Below are 21,375 nucleotides of genomic sequence, written 5' to 3'. Positions count from 1 at the left end.
CAAGGCCACTTCATTAATTAGGCAACAAAAAAAAAAAAAAAAAAAAAAAAAAACTCCGTCCCTTCATGCAGAAAAGGAGAAGATGGGGAGAAATCCCTTCGGGCTGTGTCAAATTTTTTCTCATACTGTACATACTTCCTCACCCTCATCCCCCACTCCCCCTCATGCATCACACATCATCCATACACAACCCTTCTCCATTCACCCCTATCTTCTGTCCTCTCCTGTTCTTCCTCAACAGACATTCCTCTCTTTTGTAATGCCCCTTTTACCCCATCCATCCACCTCATTCTAGGACACCCCCTCATATTCACTCCTTCCACCTCTGCTTTCCACACCTCTTTTACTAATCTTTCTTCACTCATTCTTTCCATGTGTCCAGACCATCCCAATACTCTTTCATCAACCCTATCTCCCAACTCCCTCTCCACTCCTGTTCTCCTCCTCACCTCCTCATTTCTCACTCTATCTAGCCTAGTAACCCCTATCATACTTCTCAGACATTTCATCTCAAACACATTCAAACTCCTTCTCTCTTCCTCTCTTATGTTCCATGTTTCTGCCCCGTACAGTGCTGTTGGTACAATCACTCCTTCATATAACCTCCTCTTAGCATCCATTCCCAAATGTCTATTTCTCATTACACTTTTTAATCCACCAAGGCATTTACTCGCTTCTCTCAATCTACATTCTACCTCCACCCCCACTACTCCCTTTCCTGCCACATTTGCACCCAAGTATCTAAAACTATCCACTTCCTCCAGTCTCTCTCCCTTAATGCTCACTTCAAGCCTGCGGTCACTCTCTCCCCTTGTACATCTCATTACCTTACTTTTGCCCACATTTATCTTCAGCTTCCTTCTTTCACACACCTCAAACTCTGTCACTAACTTTCTCAATCCCTCATCAGCAAACAACAACTGGCTTATTTCCCACTTTTCTCCATTTTCTTTAACCATCTCCAACCCCTGACCCCCTTGCATTCACCTCTCGCATCACCCCATCCATGTATAGATTGAACAGCCAGGGCGACATAACACATCCCTGACGAAGTCCCACCTTTATCTCAAACCATTCACACTCTCCATTTCTAATCCTAACACAAGCTGTACTACTTTCGTAAAAACTCTTGACTGCTCTTAACAGCTTTCCTCCTATCCCATATATCTGCAGTGCCTTCCTGTCTACCCTGTCATAAGCCTTTTCCAAATCCATAAAAGCCCACAAAACATCCTTTTCCTATAGCTTTCTCACATATCTGTCTTACCACAAAAATCTGATCTACACAACCCCTACCTGTCCTAAATCCACACTGTTCCTCTCCTAATCCTCTCAATCAAAACCCTCCCATAAGCCTTCCCAACTACACTCAACAAGCTGATACCTCTGAAACTACTACACTCACACTTGTCCACCTTTCCCTTGTAAAGAAGAACTATACAGGCACTCCTCCAGTCCTCCAGCACTCTACCTTCTCTTAAATAAACATTAAATAACCTCACCAGCCAGTCCACCATAACTGTACCTCCTTTCTTCAGACATTTTGCATGGCATCCATCCAACCCAGGTGCCTTACCTGCTATCATCATCTTAACAGCTGCTTTCACTTCATCTTTCCCTATTTCTCCACCATTTTCCTCACTCATGACTCTCATTTTCTTAGCACTCCCCAGTGCAACTACCTTTCCCTCCCTATCCTCCTTTACATTTACCAATTCCCTAAAATACTCTGCCCACCGTCCTCTTCCTTCTCTTCCATTATCATCTCTCCATCTGCACCTTTTACCTTTTCTTCTCTACTTGATTCGCCTCCTCTTCCTCTTAATTTCTTTCCAAAACATTTTTCTATTACTTTCAAAATTTTCTGTCATACTCTTACCCCATTTCACATCTGCTCTCCTCTTTGCTTCCTTTATCTTATGCTTAACTTCCATTCTCTTTACCTTGTACCTCTCATAAGATTCCCTCATCCTAATTTGTAGCCAATATATGAAAGCCTGCTTCTCTTCTACACCCTTCTTTGCTTCCTCATTCCACCACTCGCTACCCTTCCTTCTATTTCCTCCCACCCTCCTTGTTCCACACACCATCTTCGCACACCTTATGACTCCCTCCTTGAACCATCCCCATTCCTCCTCCACTCCTAGCTCTACTCTATCCTTCATTCCCTCCCACTCCTCTCTCAGCTTCTTCTTATACTCATTCTCCTTTTCTTTCTCATGTAAGCAGTTCACTCTAAGTACCTTCCTACCTTCTGCCCTTTTCCTCTTTCTCCACCTATTCTCCACTCTGTTTACCTTCCACCAGAAAATGATCTGATATTCCCCCACTCTCTCCCCTTAGAACATGTACATCCTTAACTCTTCGTACCATACTCCTGGTCACCACTATATAGTCCATTGACACACTATCTGCCACCCTTCCATCCACCACCCTCTCCCATGTGTACTTATGCTTGACTTTCTTCCTGAACACTGTATTTGCTATCATCAACTCTCTTTCAAGACACATCATCAGTTCTCCACTATGATTTTTACCTGGAACTCCATGCTTCCCAATCCCTCCGTCTATTAGTTCTTTTCCTACCCTAGCATTAAGGTCTCCCAATACAACCACATTGACATTTCTCCCTAATCCCTCTATGCGCTCATTTAAATCTACCCAAAAAGCCTCCCTTTCCTCTATGCTTTTCTCACTACCAGGCCCATACACACTTACAAAAACCTACATATCCCTTCACAGCTTCACCTTCATCCACATCAACCATGAAGATTCCTCTTTCCACTCCACTACATGATTACCTATCTCTTCACTTACTAGTATAGCCACCCCTTCTCTTCCTTGTCCCCTCTTCACTCCTGAGAACCTCCCAACTACGCTCCCAAACTCACATACACCCCACCCTTTCATTTTAGTTTCACTCAAAGCCAGCATATCCATCTTTCTTCTCACAAACATACTGCTTATCTCTTCCCTTTTACTCTCATCTGTACCACACCCATGCACATTAAAAGACCCAAACCTTAGGGCACTGGTTGGAAAACTCCTTGACCCTTTTATGCCTTTACTTTTTTTTAGGAATGTCCCCTTTGGGGCTACAGGTAACAGGACTCCTAATCCTATCCCCGTCCCATTTTTAGTTGCCTTTTATGACTAAAGTGGGAAGACTTGGTGGTAACATTCTTTTCCCCCACCACAGGGTAGTCAAAAAAAGGAAATTAGATATTCTGAGAAATGGTACAGGACAGTAACAAGGGGTTGGAGGACAATCGTTGTATAAAAGTGTCATAATTTCTCTATGAACAGAGTTTTCCTCTATCACAGACAAAATGATGTGTGGCTCTGGTCCATAGGGGTGCCCCATATAGACCCTAATGTATCAACTGCATACTACTTTGCCACAATAACATGCAGCCAGACATGGAATTTAATGAACTATGCCCTTGGTTCATCTTTGCCAGTGGCAAGGCTCAAACAGACATCCCCTCGACCTTTACCACAAGTAACAACCCCCTAACAAAGATACCACCAATAGTTCAACTTTAAAAAAAGTGGTAAATGATAAAATGCAGGCAATGTCAGAATTTTTTTTAGAATTATTTAGAAAAGAAATGGCTAAAAAAAAAAAAAAAAATGGGAAGAAAATCAAGAAAATGAAAAGGTAGCTTTTAAAGAAATAGTACAACATCAGGAGAATGTAAAAGACTCAGTTATTCAAGTAATCAAAGAAAAAACAAATTAGGTTAGGGATACAGTGGATAAGAAAAAGTGTATTGTAGAATATGGACTTAAGGAAAAACGGTCTGGTTAAGTACTTGAGAGAGAAAAAAAAGAGAAAGAAATGGCAAGAACAATTCTAAAAGAAGTACAAGACAGAGATCAAGAAATAGAAAAGGAAATAGAAAGTACCCCGCATACCTTAGTTTGAGTGTGTTGTGGTGACCACCAGGGTGAGTTCGCCATGATTTGACACACAGTATGGCAGGGCAGTGGGAACTGTACATGATTTTACAATAAGTCCTCTATAACTTGGATACTTGTCTTGTATCACAGATATTGGACAACCTGGATTCTCTCTGGGCCTTGGGAACTACATAACCTGGGTGAATATATGGGTTATGAGAAGATTTTTGGCCAAAATCCTGATGGTGTCATTAAAAGAGTACATATGTGTTTAGATGGTGTACATCAGGGGTGCTCAGCCTTACTTGGCCCATTCACCCCTTTCACCATTTGTCAGAATGTCATTCCCCCCTCCTTTCCAAGATTGTCTGTTTCAAAAGGTCCATTCTAAATAATATGCAAATATTATTAAAAACCCTTTTATTTTTTCCAAATTAGTATATATTTTTCCCAAATTAATATAAATCCAGCCCAGGTGACAGGCCAGATAGGCCAAAACCTATAATTGCTTTCCTCACCCCATAAGCTGACTGTGGTCACAAATCACCCCCAGAAATCCCAAAATTCCCCCCTGGGGGTGAATTTCACCCCTAATGAGAACCTCTGGTGTACATGCTTTCCCTGCACCTCTCTGATGGTTAGATATATTGTGCTTGCTTTCTAGACTACATGTGATTTTATCAGTGATTTTAATTATATGTCTGCATATGGCCTCTGGATACCTTGCACTGATTCTAGTACTGCAACATACTACAATATTCACTGGTGAATAACGTTCTTACTATTCATACTATTCAGTACTATTCATTCATTGCAATACTGTATTTCAGATAATTGTGCACTATTTGATATGTTTTACAATATTATATCATGTACATATATGTAGATGGTACATACATTATCCCTGCACACTTGTACAGTTCAATTCACACCTCTCTGATGGAGAGACATATCACACTTGCTATCTTTACTACACATGGTTTTATTACAGTAAAATCCCTTTAAGTCAGAAAAATATAAACATTATACTGTATTCATTAACCACTATATATGTTCTCCAATTCAGTTTTTATGTTATTTTTCCAAATCTAAAATTATTTTTGTATGAATATTTGTAAGCCATTATGACTTATCCATAATTCTAGTAAACAAGTTCCACTCCGAAGATATTTTACTGACATGATTTTATTTATTTGTCACTGTATGGCCTCTAGATATCTCACTCTGGTGAGTAATAATTCAGTCTTTCATTCATTGCAATACTATACTTTATTTCAGGTAATTATGTATCGTGAGATATATAATATTATATCACATAAGTGGAAGCAAACATTTCAAATCTGTATTCACAAATGAAAATACAATTGGGATGAAGGAAAGGGAGAAAGATCCCTCTAATTAAAGAAATAATTATGACACAGAAAAAAATAAGGGACCAAATAATAAATTTTGATGTCAGAAAATCACACAGCCCAGACAGAATTGCAAATTGGATACTAAAAGAATGTGTAGATGAACTAACAGATATAATATATAAGATGATAGATTGTTTACTCAAAGAAGGAAAGGTACCACAAGACTGGAAAAATTCCAGTATTGTGCCAATATATAAAGGGGGAAATAAGGAAGACCCAACAAACTATAGACCAGTCTCCCTTATAAGCACAATAGCTAAAATATGTGAAAAAGTTATCAAAAGTAGATGGACTAAACATTTGGAAGAAAACAAATTGGTTTTAGACAAGGAAGATCATGTGCCACAAACTTGGTTTGTTTTCATTCAATGTTGATAGATATAATGCAAGAAAGGGATGGATGGGCAGATTGTGCTTTCCTGGACTTACAAAAGGCATTTGATAAAGTACCGTACAAAAAGCTATTAACCCCTTCACTCCGGGCCAAACTCTCGCGGGCAGCATTAGCTGCCAGATGTGCGATGTTGCATCATAATACTTGCATTATGAAAAATAAAGTCACCGCTGTATTGCTCGTTCTCTCTTTCACCCATGAATTTTGATAACCATAGAAAATATGATGAAGCCAGTTTATAGAGTATGGGGTTCACACAGGTACAACTACAATAAATATAATCAAGACGCCGACATCGGCATCCTCGTGTACCCACTTGCTCCTCATGATGCCTACGTAGGCGTCACCGTATCGAAGAGGTTAAGAAAACTCGAAACAACAGAAGGTGTACAGGGAAATTTATTGAAATGGATGGAAGGTTTCTTGTACGGAAGAAAAATGAGGGTGGTACTTACAGATAAAAACTCGACCTGGGAAGAAATGATAAGTGGAGTCCCACAGACTTCATTATTAGCTCCGATGATGTTTGCTATATATATAAATGACATGGATGAAGGTGTAGAATGTTATATGAACTTCTTTGCAGATGACACAGAGCTACTAAAGAAAGTACAGAAAAAGACTGTGAATCACTACAGATAAACCTGGACAAAGTCTGGGATTGGAGCCAAAAGTGGGAAGTGAACTTCAACATCAAGAAATGTAGTATAATAGAGTTTGGAAAAATTACTCCCTCATACAACCTTCTCTTTGTGTTCATCCTAATACTTATTTCTCATAATATTTTTCATTATCACTAGATGTTTGCATGGCAACTTTACTCTGAAATTCACCACCACCTCCACTCCATTCACTTCTACATATGTCCCTGAATATTTATCCTTCAAGCTCACCTCCAACATGCCACATTCATCACTCCTTGCACATGTTGTCACCTTACTTTTACACAGATTTACTCCCAGCTTTTTCCTTTCACATAACTTCTCAAACTCTGCCATCAACTGCTTCAGTCTATCCTCAAACTCAGCCACAAGCTCAGTGTCATCTGCAACTAACAAATTTCTCACTTTTCATTTCCTTCCATTCTCACTCACCAACTCCAAACTCCTCCCTAGCACTCTTGCATTTACATCCCTCACCACCCCATATATATATATTTACCTAGTTGTATCTTATGGGAAGGGGAGCTATGCTTGTGGTGTCCTGTCCTTGTATCTTGCAGTGTCTAGTTTGCTCTTAAATTCATGTATAGTTTTTGCACACACACTATTGTTTCATCCAGTTTGTTCCAGACATCCACCACTCTGTGTGTGTTTTTTTCTTTTCCAGGTCTCTTCTAGAGCTATCCTTTATGAGTTTATTTTCGTGCCACCTTGTATTTCTCTTATCCCAATTTAGTAAGTCCTCTCTATCAAGGATTCCCGTGCCTTTCATGATTCCGTAGATGGTTAGTAGGTCACCTCTTCCTATTTTTTGTTCCAGAGTAGGTAATTCCAGTTTTGACAATCTCTCCTCATATGACAATTTTGAAAGTGTTGGGGCCATCTCCGTAGTTGCTCTCTGGATTCTTTCAATTTTCATTATATTCTCTTTGGTACTGGGTGACTAGTATTTTTTCACCATTTCTTCATCCAAATGTGTGAAAGCCACATTCATTGATCTTAGCAAGTAGTAGGATTCTCTAACAATTTTGTTTATCTGTTCATCAGGGAAATGTCATTTGTGATGACTACTCCCAGGTCTTTTTCAGAATACTTTACTTCCTTTGTTCCAATTTTATATTGTCCTGTTATATATATAAATATATATATATATATATATATATATATATATGTATATATATATATATTATATATATTATGTGTATATATATTGTATATATATATTATATATATATATATATATATATATATATATATATATATATATATATATATATATATGCTGAGACATTCTGACAGGTTGACGTAAGCAGGGTAGGAAACACAGGAGTCTTAGTCTTGAGTTTATTCCTGACTAGTTTCGCTGGTTTCCTGCTCTGCTTACATCATATACCGGTATATATATATATATATATATATATATATATATATATATGTGTATGTATATATGAGTGGTAGGGTGGTGAGTTTAAATGCCAAGAATCCGGTGAAGTTTTATTTCTGACGTTTCGTCCAACTAGGACTCATTCAGAAACGACAGAAATAAAACTTCAACGGATTCTTGGCGTCTAAACTCACCACCCTACCACTCATTCTGTCTTCACACCTCAATATGTGTATATATATATATATATATATATATATATATATATATATTTATGTATGTATATATATATATATAAATATATATATGTATCTATATATATATAATGATATATACAGTAAAACCCCGATTATCCGAAACGAAAGGGGGGAAGCCTCTTTCGGATAAGCCGATTTTTCGGATAATCCAGATTTATCAGAAATATATTTCGTGTTGACATACTTTGTGTGTGTGTGTGTGTGTGTGTGTGTCCTGTGCCTTCCTCCCGCCCCCCCTCTCTCTCTCCATCAGTCTCAAGTTGTGGATGGAACACAATTTTTTTTATATATTTTTTTTATTTCATGTGTACATACCTTATACGTAACAGAGAACAAGAATTATTCTATACATATATCTTCAACTATCCTGACGAACACAATAAAGCAACTCTGCCACTCCCCGCCTCCGTCACCATCACTCCACAACCCTTCCACTCCCCACCTCCTGGTGGTGGAGTCAGAAGGAAGGGTCGTCCATTGCTCCATCTTCACTGTCCAAATCAAAGGTAGACAAGGAGGATGAGGCACTTGATGAAGGGCGAGAAGACTGGGTGGACGAAGGTGTTCTTGGCCAAAAAAACGAGGTGATAGAAGTCTGTTTGGTGCAAGACAGCTGTTTCTCGATGACGTCACTCAGTGCTGCTCGCATCATCGGGTACAGTTGATTGCTATTTGAAATGTCCCTGGGTTGCTGGTCAAGAAACTGAAGCACTCCTTCGATGTGGGACTGGACTGTTGCCAAAGACATGGAAGGATCAGAAGGATCATCGTCGACTTTCTTCCTTTTCCCGGTTTCTTTCGGCATGGTGATGTAGACAGAAGCGAGGTCGAAGCACAGGTAGAACGCGACTGCCCAGTGTGAACTCTGTAACGCGACTGCCGCCAACTGACGATGTAAACAATGAAACCAAACACACGCTACGCTAAACAAAGTAGTACGCTTAAAACGTATTCATTTTAACTGTTCTTATCAATTTTTTAATGTGTTGATATTGTACATATGTAGTTACTTTTATTTTCATGTTTTTGATGTCTTATAACGTTTTAGTATAGAAAAAATTTGAATTGCATTATCCAAATCAATTTCGGATAATCCGCTTTCGGATAATCAGAGTTTTACTGTATATATATGTATATGTATATATATATATATATATATATATATATATAAATATATATATATATATATATATATATATATATATATATATAACAACTATGGCTACATTACAGATCCCAAGCACAACCCCCCCCCCCCCCTCCCCCGCTGGCACTTCACTTGCGCCCTTCCCAACCCTCACACAAGCTTTACTACTCAATAAGAAGTTTTTACTGCCCTCAGCAGACTTCACTCTATCCTATCATCCACAATATACTTTATAATGCCTCTGTCAACTTTGTCATGCCTTCTCTAAAGCAAACCCCCAACAACCTACTATTTTTGTAAGTAGGGGCGTTCCTGTATGGGTAGAAAAGATAACTAAATAAAATTCATTATGAAAGAACCTTTTAATTTAATACATAGAAATAACCTTTGTATTTTTCAGTTTTGACTGTTGGAGTCTTGAGTAAAGCAAGAGGTTCCTCCTATATTGAGTTTGGCAACACAAAAGTCATGTGTGGGGTGTATGGCCCCAAAGAAGTGGACAGACCTAAAGACTTCAAAATGAAGGGACAGGTAAGAGTGATTGCTGTATGCATAGAAATTAATTGGGATTATATAATGTGTTTGTATTTACCTAATTGTACTATATAGGAAAGAAACATTCATGAGGTCCAGTCTCTTACTCACAGATCTGTCATACCAAGTTTCAAATCATTGTATGGTTCCAACTTGGTCTACATCCTTGTATTCTAATTATCATACAGACTGACCTCTCATTAACAGACTAAAAGGGGGGTAACGGTGTCCGTTGATGTGAATAATCCGTTGATTTGGAGCAGTTTTTGTGTGTGTATTGGGGGGAGATCACCTCTTAAGCTCTATAAAATCATAGTACACGTACATACATATTAATGTTTTCCTTTCTGATACTGTTCACAAATCAATAATTCTCTTAAAATGAGCAAATGTTCATAATAAGCCTGAACGTCACCGTTAGCAGAGAGATCAATGTAAGTTATGAGCGTGTCAATAGCCTGGCCCACCTCCGACATCTTGGGTTTAACCGCCACTACCTCCTCTTTCTTCTCACTGCCACTCGCTCCCTCCTGCTTGTTGCCAGCGAGAACAGCTTCGGCAATCTCCTCCATAGTGATTGCACAGCACTAAACAACAGCACCAAAAACACCAGAAGCACCGCAAACACAGCTAATAAACATCCAAACGTCCACACCGATCACGATCTCATTAACTAGTAAACAAAACAAAGTGCGCACCATCACGCCATCAGCCACTTAGTGGACAAACGCTGAACTAACAGATGCATTCACCCTACCTGCGAAATTTAGACTGTCGGACCGGACCAGCGGATTTCTGACCAGACAAGTGGATTGTGTCCATTGCATCCGATATCCGGTAATGCAGTGTCTGTTAATGAGAGGTCAATCTGTACTTAGATTTCAATTCATGTATTGTTTTTAGTTTGGATTGAATCACCTAAGCTATTCCAAGTATTTATACATTGGTATGATAAACTTTAAGAGCAGTCAAGAGTTTTTACAAGAGTAGAAGAGCTTGTTAGAATTAGAAATGGAGAGAACAAGTGGTTTGAGGTAAAGTTGGGACTTCACCAGGGATGTGTCATGTAGCCATGGCTGTTCAATGTGTACATGAATGGGGTGGTGCAGGAGGTAAATGCAAGCATAATGGGTAGGGGATTGGAGATTGTGTGTGGAAGGAGGAAGTTGAAGATAAATGCAGGTAAAAGTAAGGTGATGAGATGTACAAGGGGAAAGGATGGTAGCAAATTGGAAGTGAGTGTTAAGGGAGAGAGACTGGAGAAAGTGGATAGCTTTAGACACTTGTGGGTACATGTGGCAGGAAAGGGAGGAGTGGAGGTAGAATGTAGATTGAGAGAAGCAAGTAAATGCCTTGGAGGATTAAAAAGTGTAATGATAAATAGACATTTGGGAATGGATGTTTAGAGGAGATTGTATGAAGGTGATTGTCCCTACAGTACTGTATAGATCAGGAACATGGAATGTAAGAGAAGAGTTTAAATGTGAGATTAAATGCCTGAGAAGTATGATAGGGGCTACTAGGCTGGATAGAGTGAGAAATGACGAGATGAGGAGGAGAGCAGGGGTGGAAAGGGAGTTAGGAGATAGGGTTGATGGTGGGAGGGCTTGAACACATGGAAAGAATGAATGAAGAAAGATTATTAAAAGAGATGTGAAAGGCAGAGGTGGATGAAGTGAACACGGGGGGGCAACTGAGGATGAGATGGATGGATGGGGTAAGTGGGTCTTGTATATTGCTTTTTCTATCTTTCTATATTCTCCTTTTATAATCTTTGTGTTGCCTTTCATTTGGTGGGCAGGTTATGTGTGAGGTAAAATTTGCCCCATTCTCTGGAACCAAGCGACGGCCACCTCAGCCAGATCGACAACAGCGGGAAATCAATCGACAGATAAAGGATACTCTTGAAGCAGTTCTTATTCTGGTAAGTCATATTCTTTCCTGGATATTTATTTATATATATATATATATATATATATATATATATATATATATATGTATAAATGGTCAGTAAGTTCTCATGTAGACATGTTTGATTGAAGACCAGAGCTAATTCTGTCTCAGCTATCTTCTTTGTGATTTTCTCAATTTTCCGAGTGGATTGTTTATAACTCGAAGGGAGGTTAAACACAAGGCTTCCGAATTCCTTGGTGTTATTTGATAGAGGAACATTACACAAAAACAGAATACAAGCTTTCGGTTGACTCATAACCATCTTCAGGTAAGTAAAAATGAGAATACAGATCGGTATGTAAATATGAATATCAGAAGATACTAGGAGAGGTAGGAGAAAGATGGACATTAGGTCAAGGAGGGTGGAAGTTTTGCATTAGCTGGACATCAGGTCAAGGAGGTTGGGGCTTCACATTAGTGGATGGTAGAAGGACATTTGGTCACTGGAGGAAATTTGCTGTTACCATACAGTCTAGTTGTGTATCTGTAAAGAAGTAAATGTGTTAGTCTGTATATTGATGATAGGGGGTGCATTGTGAGATGTAAACTCTTTGTAAAATATGTAGTTTCTTATGGTTGTTGCACTGCTTAAATATTTTTGTGTTGTTGACTAGATCTTGCCTGGTAGAAGTTTTATTGTGTGTTTGTGTCACGTGTTTGCATGTGATACCTTCACGGGTATGCATAGTGAGTGATAACACCAATATAAGAGGCATTGGGGAGAAGTTTGCAACCTTCTTTTGGGCAAGTGAACTGGTGTATCATATTAGTCTGTTTAAGGAGATTGTTGTCTTTAGTCAAGTTGTTTCTCATGATAAGGCTGGAGACTTGTATTTTTGTGATAAGAGCCAGTTTGTAGTGTGAGTTGATGCATGTAATGTTATGTGCAATGATTTCTTTCAGAATACATTCATCTGTTTCGTATGCTGGTGTCATTTGGTTTTTGTAATAAATTGTGTGTTTGGAAGATGTGTTGTTTTGTTCGTGTTGTGTTATGGTGGAGGTGATACAATGTCTCATCTCCTTGTCAATGATGGAGTTGGAAAAGCCGTTATTAATAAGTATCTGTTTGATGCATGATACTTCACTGTGGAAAATTTTCCAAGAGGAGCAATTCCTTTATGTGTGTCGAAGGTATGCCAGAATGACACTAAGTTGGTACTGCTGGGGGCACTCACTTTGGCATTCAGGCATCTTCCAGTGTCAATCTTCTTGCTGTAAACAGTGGTCTTGTGTTTAACCTCCCTTTGAGTTATAAACAATCCATTCACACATACTCCCTCATCCCCCATCCCTCACCCACTCCCCCTCATGCATCACAGAATCATCCATACACAACTATTCTCCATTCACCCCTATCTTCTGTCTTCTCCCATCCTTCCTCAACAGACATTCCCATCTTTCCCAATGCCCCTTTTACCCCATCCATCCATCCATCTCATCCTTGGTCACCCCCTCATGTTCACTCCTTCCACCTCTGCTTTCAACACCTCTTTTACTAATCTTTCTTCACTCATTTTTTCATGTGTCCAAACCATCCCAATATTCTTTCATCAACCCTATCTCCGAACTCCCTTTCCACCATTCTCCTCACATCCTCGTTTCTCATTCTATCCAGCCTAATAACCCCTATCATACTTCTTAAAACACATCCCAAACATATTCAAATATCTCTCCTCTCTTATGTTCCATGTTTCTGCCACATACAGTACTGTCAGTACAATCACTCCTTCATACAATCTCCTCTTGGCATCCATTCCCAAATGTCTTTTTCACATTACACTTTTTAATCCCCCAAGGCATTAACTTGCTTCTCTCAATCTACATTCTACCTCCACCTCCATTCCTTCCATTCCCACCACATTTGCACCCAAGTATCTAAAACTATCCACTTCCTCCAGTCTTTCTCCCTTAATACTCACTTTCAGTCTGCTGCCACTTTCACCCCTTGTACATCTCATAACTTTTTACCCACATTTATCTTACAATTCCTTCTTTCACACACCTTCCCAAACTCTGGCACTAACTTCCTTAATCCTTCCTCTGATCCTGCTAAAAATGCAGTGTCATCAGCAAATAACAGCTGGCTTCTCTCCCACTTTTCTCCATTTTCTTTAATCATCTCCTATCCTTGATCCATTACCCTTGCATTTACCTCTTGCACCACCCCATCCATGTATAAATTGAACAGCCATGGTGACATAACACATCCCTGACAAAGTCCCACCTTTACCGCAAACCACTCTCTCCATTTCTGATTCTAACACAGGCTCTACTACTCATGTGGAAACTTGACTGCTCTTAACAGCTTTCCTCCTATCCCATATATCTGCATTACCTCCCACAGTGCCTTCCTGTCTACCCTGTCATAAGTTTTTTCCAAATCCATGAAGGTCCAAAACACCATATGAAAGTGTTAAGTATGCAGTTCTTCATAAGGGCCATCAAACCTACTCTACCATCTTATTACATCACACAAGCATGACCATTTGAATGGGGGGAAAAACAACTTCATACTATTTAAATAACTAATACAACCCTTACCAGACCTGTCACAGGTTTCCATGCTGAACGCTGAACCAGAAACAACTTGAACAGCACTCCATCCATCCTCCCTTTTTCTTCTTCTTCCCCACTCAATTGGTGAGCCACTCAATCCTTTAGACACAAATTTCTATCTACATACCAAGAGCTTTTTACCCCATGTAAGGGAGGTAGCCAAGTTGGAGGCACGTACTTATTCCCACCCATTTTGCTCCCTTACACCACTCCCATCTCAACTCCTCATAAATGATGTGTCATCCCTGCATCCGCCAACAAACCTGTGACACAAATTTTGTATTGTCATAAATCATAGAAGAGTTTTTAATGAACTCTTCTTTTAATTTCTTTCTTGAAACAAGCTTCCCATTCCCCCTCCCCTAATTAATTCAAGTATTCATGAAATAGGATGTACCTAATAAAACTGCTTCTTCATCACAGAAAAAAGCTGTCACTTATAGAAACCATTTTAACATGTGAAAAAAAAAAAATCACAAGTTCACCATGCTTTCATGAGTTGCTGCTCACAACATGCTTGTTTGCACTCACAATTGGTAGCTAGCCATGAGCCTTGTGGGAAGAGTAATGTGTGATGTCATGGCCCCAAAATGGCTGACAACCAAGGCCAGAAAACTCTCAGAATGGGACAATTTCTTAAAAATTACAACAAATCAGGCTTACCAAAACATTGACTACCACGAGGGTGAATTTTTACTGTACGAGTAATATTACTGTACATTGTATACATGAATATAGAACAAGTAACAACCCTAGGTGGGTTTGAAAGAAATAACTTTATCATTAATATTTTGTTATATATTTACAGGAAAAATTTCCCAAATCACAGATAGATGTGTATCTGACAGTGGTGGAAGATGATGGTGGAGTCTTGGCAGCGTGTGTTACAGCTGCTGGCCTTGCTCTTGCCCAGGGCAGCTTTGACACATTTGATTTGGTTGTTGGAGCATCTCTGGTTAGTCATCCTTGTCTTATTTTCCCCACATTTCTTGAAATTTGTTTTAAACAACTACATCACACATGTCTGAAAACATAAACTGTATTTCATAAAGCAAATTTGCAACTGGAAGCCATTTGGGTCTTCTCCATTGGAGAAGCTGTTGCATGTTACCTGAAGGCCGTGGGTCTTCTGGGAGAGAGACCAGGGGCAAAGTATTGATATATTGATAATGCAGGTATGACCCATTTTCTAGTAGGAGCCAAGGAAAGAGGGAGGGAGGGGTGGTGAATGGGAGTGGAGTATGTTGGGGATGAAATGGGTGGGAGTGGATTTATGCCTTTGACTTTGGCTACCTCCCTTGTAAGGGGGGAAAAGCCATTGGTATATGTATTTACCTATTTGTATCTTACAAGAAGGGGAGCTACACTCATAGTGTCCCGTCTCTGTATCTCGCCATATCTAATTTGCTCTTAAATTTGTGTATTGTTTACAAAGGATTACAAAGGCGGAGCATGCCGACAGGAGACCTTTTGATCCATATCTAGGTCGGATGCAAAAAAAAAAAAAAAAAAAATCATATTAATAATAAATAAAAACTATAATAATGTAAATAAATAAAATACATAAATAAATGCATAGGTATAGTTAAAATAATAAACAAACAGGTAAATAGTAAATGATAGTAAATTGACATATAACTAATAATAAATGAAAATCAGACAGACAAATTATAACAAAACAAAAACAAATAATATAACATAAATCATAATCATTACAGCATCTTACTTAGGTATTTATCTAAATGATTCTTAGAGCTTCGAACTGAACTACACTGCACTACCTGTGCAGGAAGTTTATTCCATTCATTAACTACACGGTTGGCAAAGTTGTTTCTACCTACTTCCAAATTGAATCTATTTCCGGACAGCTTGAGACCACTGTTTCTTGTCTGATTCTCATTCAATGTGAAAATCTGGTCACTTTTGATGTTGTCAATTCCCTTTAAAATCTTAAAGACCTGTATCAAGTCACCTCTGAGTCTACGCTTTTTTAGGGAAAACAGATTCATGTGCTTAAGTCGATTTTCGTATGATTTATTTTTGATATTTGGAATCAGTTTTGTGGCTTGCCGTTGTACTTTTTCCAGTCTGTCAATGTCTTTAATGAGATTCGGTGACCATACGGAAACAGCATATTCCAAATGTGGACGAACTAACGATTTATATAGCTTGTTAATGAGTGATGGACTTTTGAAATCAAAAGATCGCGCAATCAGTCCCAGAATCTTATTTGCTTTCTCAGAGGCTGAAATACACTGCTTGGATGATTTGAGGTCGTTACTGATAATTACGCCGAGATCTTTTTCACTATCCACTTTTGTTAACGAATTTCCAAATAACTTGTAATCATACTTACTGTTATTTTTACCTATGTGCATTACCTTGCATTTACTTGTGTTAAATTTCATTAGCCACTTTTCAGACCATTGCTGTAATTTATCTAAATCTTCTTGAATATCTAATTGGTTTGGGTGATCATTTGCCACTCCGCACAGTTTTGTATCATCAGCAAATTTGGAAACAGTAGATTTTAGTCCATGGTCTATATCATTTATATATACTATGAATAGAAGTGGCCCAAGAACGGAACCCTGAGGAACTCCACTTGCAACACTTTTCCATCCAGAAGTTTTTCCATTTAAAACAACTCTGTTTTCGACCTTTCAACCAATTACTAGTCCAACCCAATAGGCTACCACTTATTCCATGCAAAGCTAATTTAGTAAGTAGTCTTTCGTGTGGGACGGTATCAAAAGCTTTTGCAAAGTCTAGATATATTAAATCTATATTGTTTCTTTTGTCATAGTTCGAAATAATTGTGCTGTAGAATTCGAGTAAGTTAGTCACGCAAGAACATTTCCATCCAAAACCATGCTGGCTATCATTTATTGGTTACTTTCTAAATGATATTCGATAGCATCTCTGATGATAGTTTCCATTATTTTTCCTACGATTGAAGTCAAACTTATAGGCCTATAGTTATTTGGTTTCTTTTTGTCACCTTTTTTGAATATGGGAGTAACGTTAGCTAGCCTCCATTCTCTTGGGACATCTCCGGATATGATGGATTTCTTGAAAATAATTTCTAATGGAACAACAATCTCATTTTTCATTTCCTTTAAGATTCTTGGATGCCAACCGTCAGGCCCTGGTGTTTTATTAACTTTGAGTTTGTCTATACACCTTTTAATTTTTTCTTTTGTTATATTTACCGTAGTGAGTAAGTTTACCCCAGACTTTTCACAGGTTTCAGTTTGGAATTCACTTTGAGGTGTTTCATTTACGAATACCGAGCTAAAATAATTGTTTAAGATATTACACATTCCTTCATTTGAATATTCAAGTCAACCGTCAGCAGATAATAGTGGACCAATGTGATTCCTAACAACCTTTTTATCTCTAATGTAACTATAGAATTCTTTGGGATTCTCTTTGGATTTATCAGCGATGTTCATTTCGTATTGTCGTTTTCTTTTTCTTATTGTCTTTTTTAAATCTCTCTGTATTGAAACATAACTTTCATAGTCATTAGGTGCACCCGAGCACTTATATTTCTTATAAGCCTGTTTCGTTCTAGTATGTTCCATGCATCCACCACTTTGTAGACTGTTCTTTTTCAGGTCTCTTCTATAACTGTCCTTTTTGAGCCTCCTTCTATGTCCTCTTGTGTTTCTCTTATCCCAATTTAGTAAGTCTTCTCTATCAAGGACTTCTATACCTCTCATAATTTTGTATGGTCAACATGTCACCTCATTATCATCTTTCTTCCAGAGTCAGTAATTCTAGTTTTGACAATCTTCATATGACAGTTTTGATAGTGTTGGGGACCATCTTCATAGTTGCTCTCTGGATTCTCTCAATCTTTCTTATATTCTTTGTAGTACAGGGTGACTATAGTGTCACTATTTACTCCAATTTTAGCCTTATCAGTTTAACTAGTATTTTCTTTACCATTTCTTCATCCAAGTAATTAAAAGCCACTTTCCTTGATCTTAGCAAGTTATAGGTTTCACCGACAATTTTTTTTATCTGTTTATCAAGGGACATATCCTTTGTGATAATTACTCCCTGGTCTTTTTCAAATCACACTTTTTTTTTCTCTCTCTCTCTCTCCAAATTCCATTATGCTACATAATGTTGAAATCCATTTCCCAATTCTGACTACATTCCCAAACCCTGATCAGGTCTTTCTGCAGTGAGTCATAGTCCTTTTCAGTACTCGCTTTCTTTAAGAATTTTGCATCATCTACAAAGAAGCTTATGTAACATTCCACACCTTCATCCATGTCATTCATATAAATAGCAAACATTATTGGAGCCAATATTGATCCTTGTGGAACTCCACTAATCATCTATTCCCAAGTAGAACTCTTATCTCTGAGTAGTACCCTCATTTTTCTTCCATGTAAAAAGTCCTCCATCCATTTCAGTAGTTTACCTTATATTCCAACTATGGTTTCCAGTTTTCATAATAATTTTTTGTGTGGGACTTTATCAAAAGCTTTTTGTAGATCTAGGAAAGCACAATCAGCCCATCCGTCCCTTTCCTGTATTATATCTAGTAGTCTTGAGTAAAAACAGATCAAATTTGTGGTACATGATCTTCCCTGTCTAAATCTGAATTGTCTAAGATTTAGTTATTCTCCTCCAGATGTTTTATCCATCTGCTTTTCAAAACTTTCACAAATTTTGGCTACCGTTCTTGTAAGGGAAACCAGTCTGTAATTTCCTGGGTCTTCCTTATTTCCTCCTCACTGGTATAATATCAGCATTTTTCCAATCTTCTGGTATTTTTCCTTCTTTGAGTGAGCATCATATTATGTTATATATTTTGTCTATCAGTTCTTCTTTGCATTCTTTTAATATCCAGTTTGCTATTCCATCTGGGCCATGTGATTTCATGTGTATGTATGTATGTATGTAGGTAATTAATTTAATTTGTAGCCTCAGTTGAGGGGAATGTCTATTGAGGAAGGACGGGAGAGGACAGAAGACGGGTGAATGGAGAATGGTTGTATATGGAGGATGTTGTGATGCATGAGGTGGAATGGGCCGGGGGATGGGGGGGGTGAGGTAGTATGTGTGAGCAAAATTTGATGCAGCCTGAAGGGATTTCTCCCCATCTTCTCCTTTTATGCAATTGGGGGACGGAGAGGGGGGTCGCCGATATAATGAAGCGGCCTTGCTGTGAATGTGCTGTGTCTTGGAACACTGCTTCTGACCCAGGGCAGTGGACAAGGTGCAGGGATGACCCATCATCCAGGAGGTGCTAAGATAAGAGGGAGGGTGGAGGGGTGTGGAGTGTATTCAGGGATGGAATGGGTGGGAATGATTTTATGCCTTTTCCTTTTTGGCTACCTCCCTTGTAAGGGGGAAAAAGTCTTGGTATATGTATGTATGTATGTAGTTGCCCATTCATACATTTATTTAACATACTTGAAAACTTTGAAAACGTTGAAACTTTCATGTGGGTTTTAGTAAATATTTTACTGTTATAGTTTTACAGCATACAATAGTTGTATAACACAGAATCAAAGAAAAGTAAAGGTTCAAATAGAAAGCAGTTAAATTTAGATATTGTTCAGAAAATTGATCTGATTAAGGACATTGATTTGTGGCTAGTCATTAGGCTGTGTCAATGATGAGTTTGGTGTAGAGAAAAATAAAGCCTTATGATATTGTCAAGTTCAACAAAAACTTGCAGACAATACTATGAAATTCTATGTTAATGGCTTTGCAAGTAGATCTGGTGCTATTAAGTCTAGATGTATGAAGTATGATCAAAAAGATTTGGATGAACCTGTATGTAAATGGTATATACAAGAATGATCATGTGGAGACAGGATGAGAGGATGAATTATCTTGATATGGCAGTTAATGAAAATCTAATACAACATCTTGATATCCAGTTTAGGCTTAGGATGGTTATGGCAGTCCTTTAATTGACAAGGGATTCATGATCTGATTTGACAGACATGTCATGGTGGTGTTATGGGTGTCATTGGAATGCTACGAGTAACTAGTGCAGAGACCAGAGATTCTACCTCTACACTCCTCCCTTTCCCACCACATTCACACCCAAGTATCTAAAACTATCCACTTCCTCCAGTCTCTCTCCCTTAGTGCTCACTGCCAATCTGCTGCCACTTTCTCCCCTTGTACATCTCATCACCTTTTACCCACATTTATCTTTTACTTCCTTCTTTTGCACACTTTCCCATACTCTGTCACTAACTTCCTCAATCCCTTCTCTGATCCTGCTACAAGAGCAGTGTCATCAGCAAACAACAACTGGCCTATCTTTCATTTTTCTCCATTTTCTTTAACCATCTCCAATCCCCGACCTACCCTTGTGTTTACCTATCACATCATCCCATCCAGGTACAAATTGAACAACCAAGATGACATAACACATCCCTGGCGAAGTCCCACTTTTACCTCAAACCACTCACTCTCTCCATTTCTGATTCTAACACAGGCTTTAATACATACATATACCAAAGGCTTTTCCCCCCTTACAAGAGAGGTAACCAAAAAACAAAGGCATAACCACTCCCCATTCCATCCCCACATACTCCACTCCCATCCACCCCCCTCCCTCCCTTTTATCTTGGCTCCTCCTTGATGACGGCTCATCCCTGCATCTTGCCCACTGCCCTGGGTCAGAAGCAGTGTCACAAGGCACAGCACATCCACAGCAAGGTCGCTTCATTAAATCGGTGACCTCCCCCTCTCCATCCACTCTTGCAGAAATGAAGACAGGAAGAAATCCCTTCAGGCTTCATCAAATTATTTTTCACACACATTCCCTCACTCCCCCACATGCATCATGGATATTAACTTTGTTTATCTTAAGGAACCTACATAATTCTTCCAAGATTTTGTTATTAAATTCAGTACCATTTCTGAAACTAAGATTTTAGGAGAAGTGAAATAACAGATTATCTGATCATAGATTACTGAAGCAATTGTTTCAGTTCCTCTATCTTATACCCTTTTAGTAGTTTTGGAGGAATACCTCATGGGTTCATCAAGTTCTGAGCTACTTTTTCCCCAGTCTTATCTCTTCTTTGTTCCCTTATTATCATTTCATCATCTAATGTTACTAGTTCATTAATACTGCGGATGAAATTGATCAACCCTGACATTGGTTAGCTAACATTTCTA

The 21,375-nt window shown here is 38.6% G+C and overlaps 1 protein-coding gene across 4 annotated transcripts in view; it reads left to right on the top strand.

The window, feature by feature from the left end:
• LOC143032413 (exosome complex component MTR3-like) overlaps positions 1–21,375 on the top strand; it is a 28,648-nt gene that overhangs the window by 5,544 nt on the left and 1,729 nt on the right. For all 4 annotated transcript variants that reach the window (XM_076197153.1, XM_076197154.1, XM_076197151.1 and 1 more), the window contains 3 exons: positions 9,563–9,693; positions 11,498–11,620; positions 15,017–15,163. In XM_076197153.1, the coding sequence (XP_076053268.1) occupies positions 9,563–9,693; positions 11,498–11,620; positions 15,017–15,163 (401 nt within the window). The remainder of the gene's footprint in view (positions 1–9,562; positions 9,694–11,497; positions 11,621–15,016; positions 15,164–21,375) is intronic.

The sequence above is a fragment of the Oratosquilla oratoria genome, chromosome 13 (genome assembly GCF_046742065.1).
Source record: "Oratosquilla oratoria isolate Oo_2021 chromosome 13, ASM4674206v1, whole genome shotgun sequence".
NCBI lineage: Eukaryota > Metazoa > Arthropoda > Malacostraca > Stomatopoda > Squillidae > Oratosquilla > Oratosquilla oratoria.
This window is presented reverse-complemented; position numbering and strand designations above follow the sequence as displayed.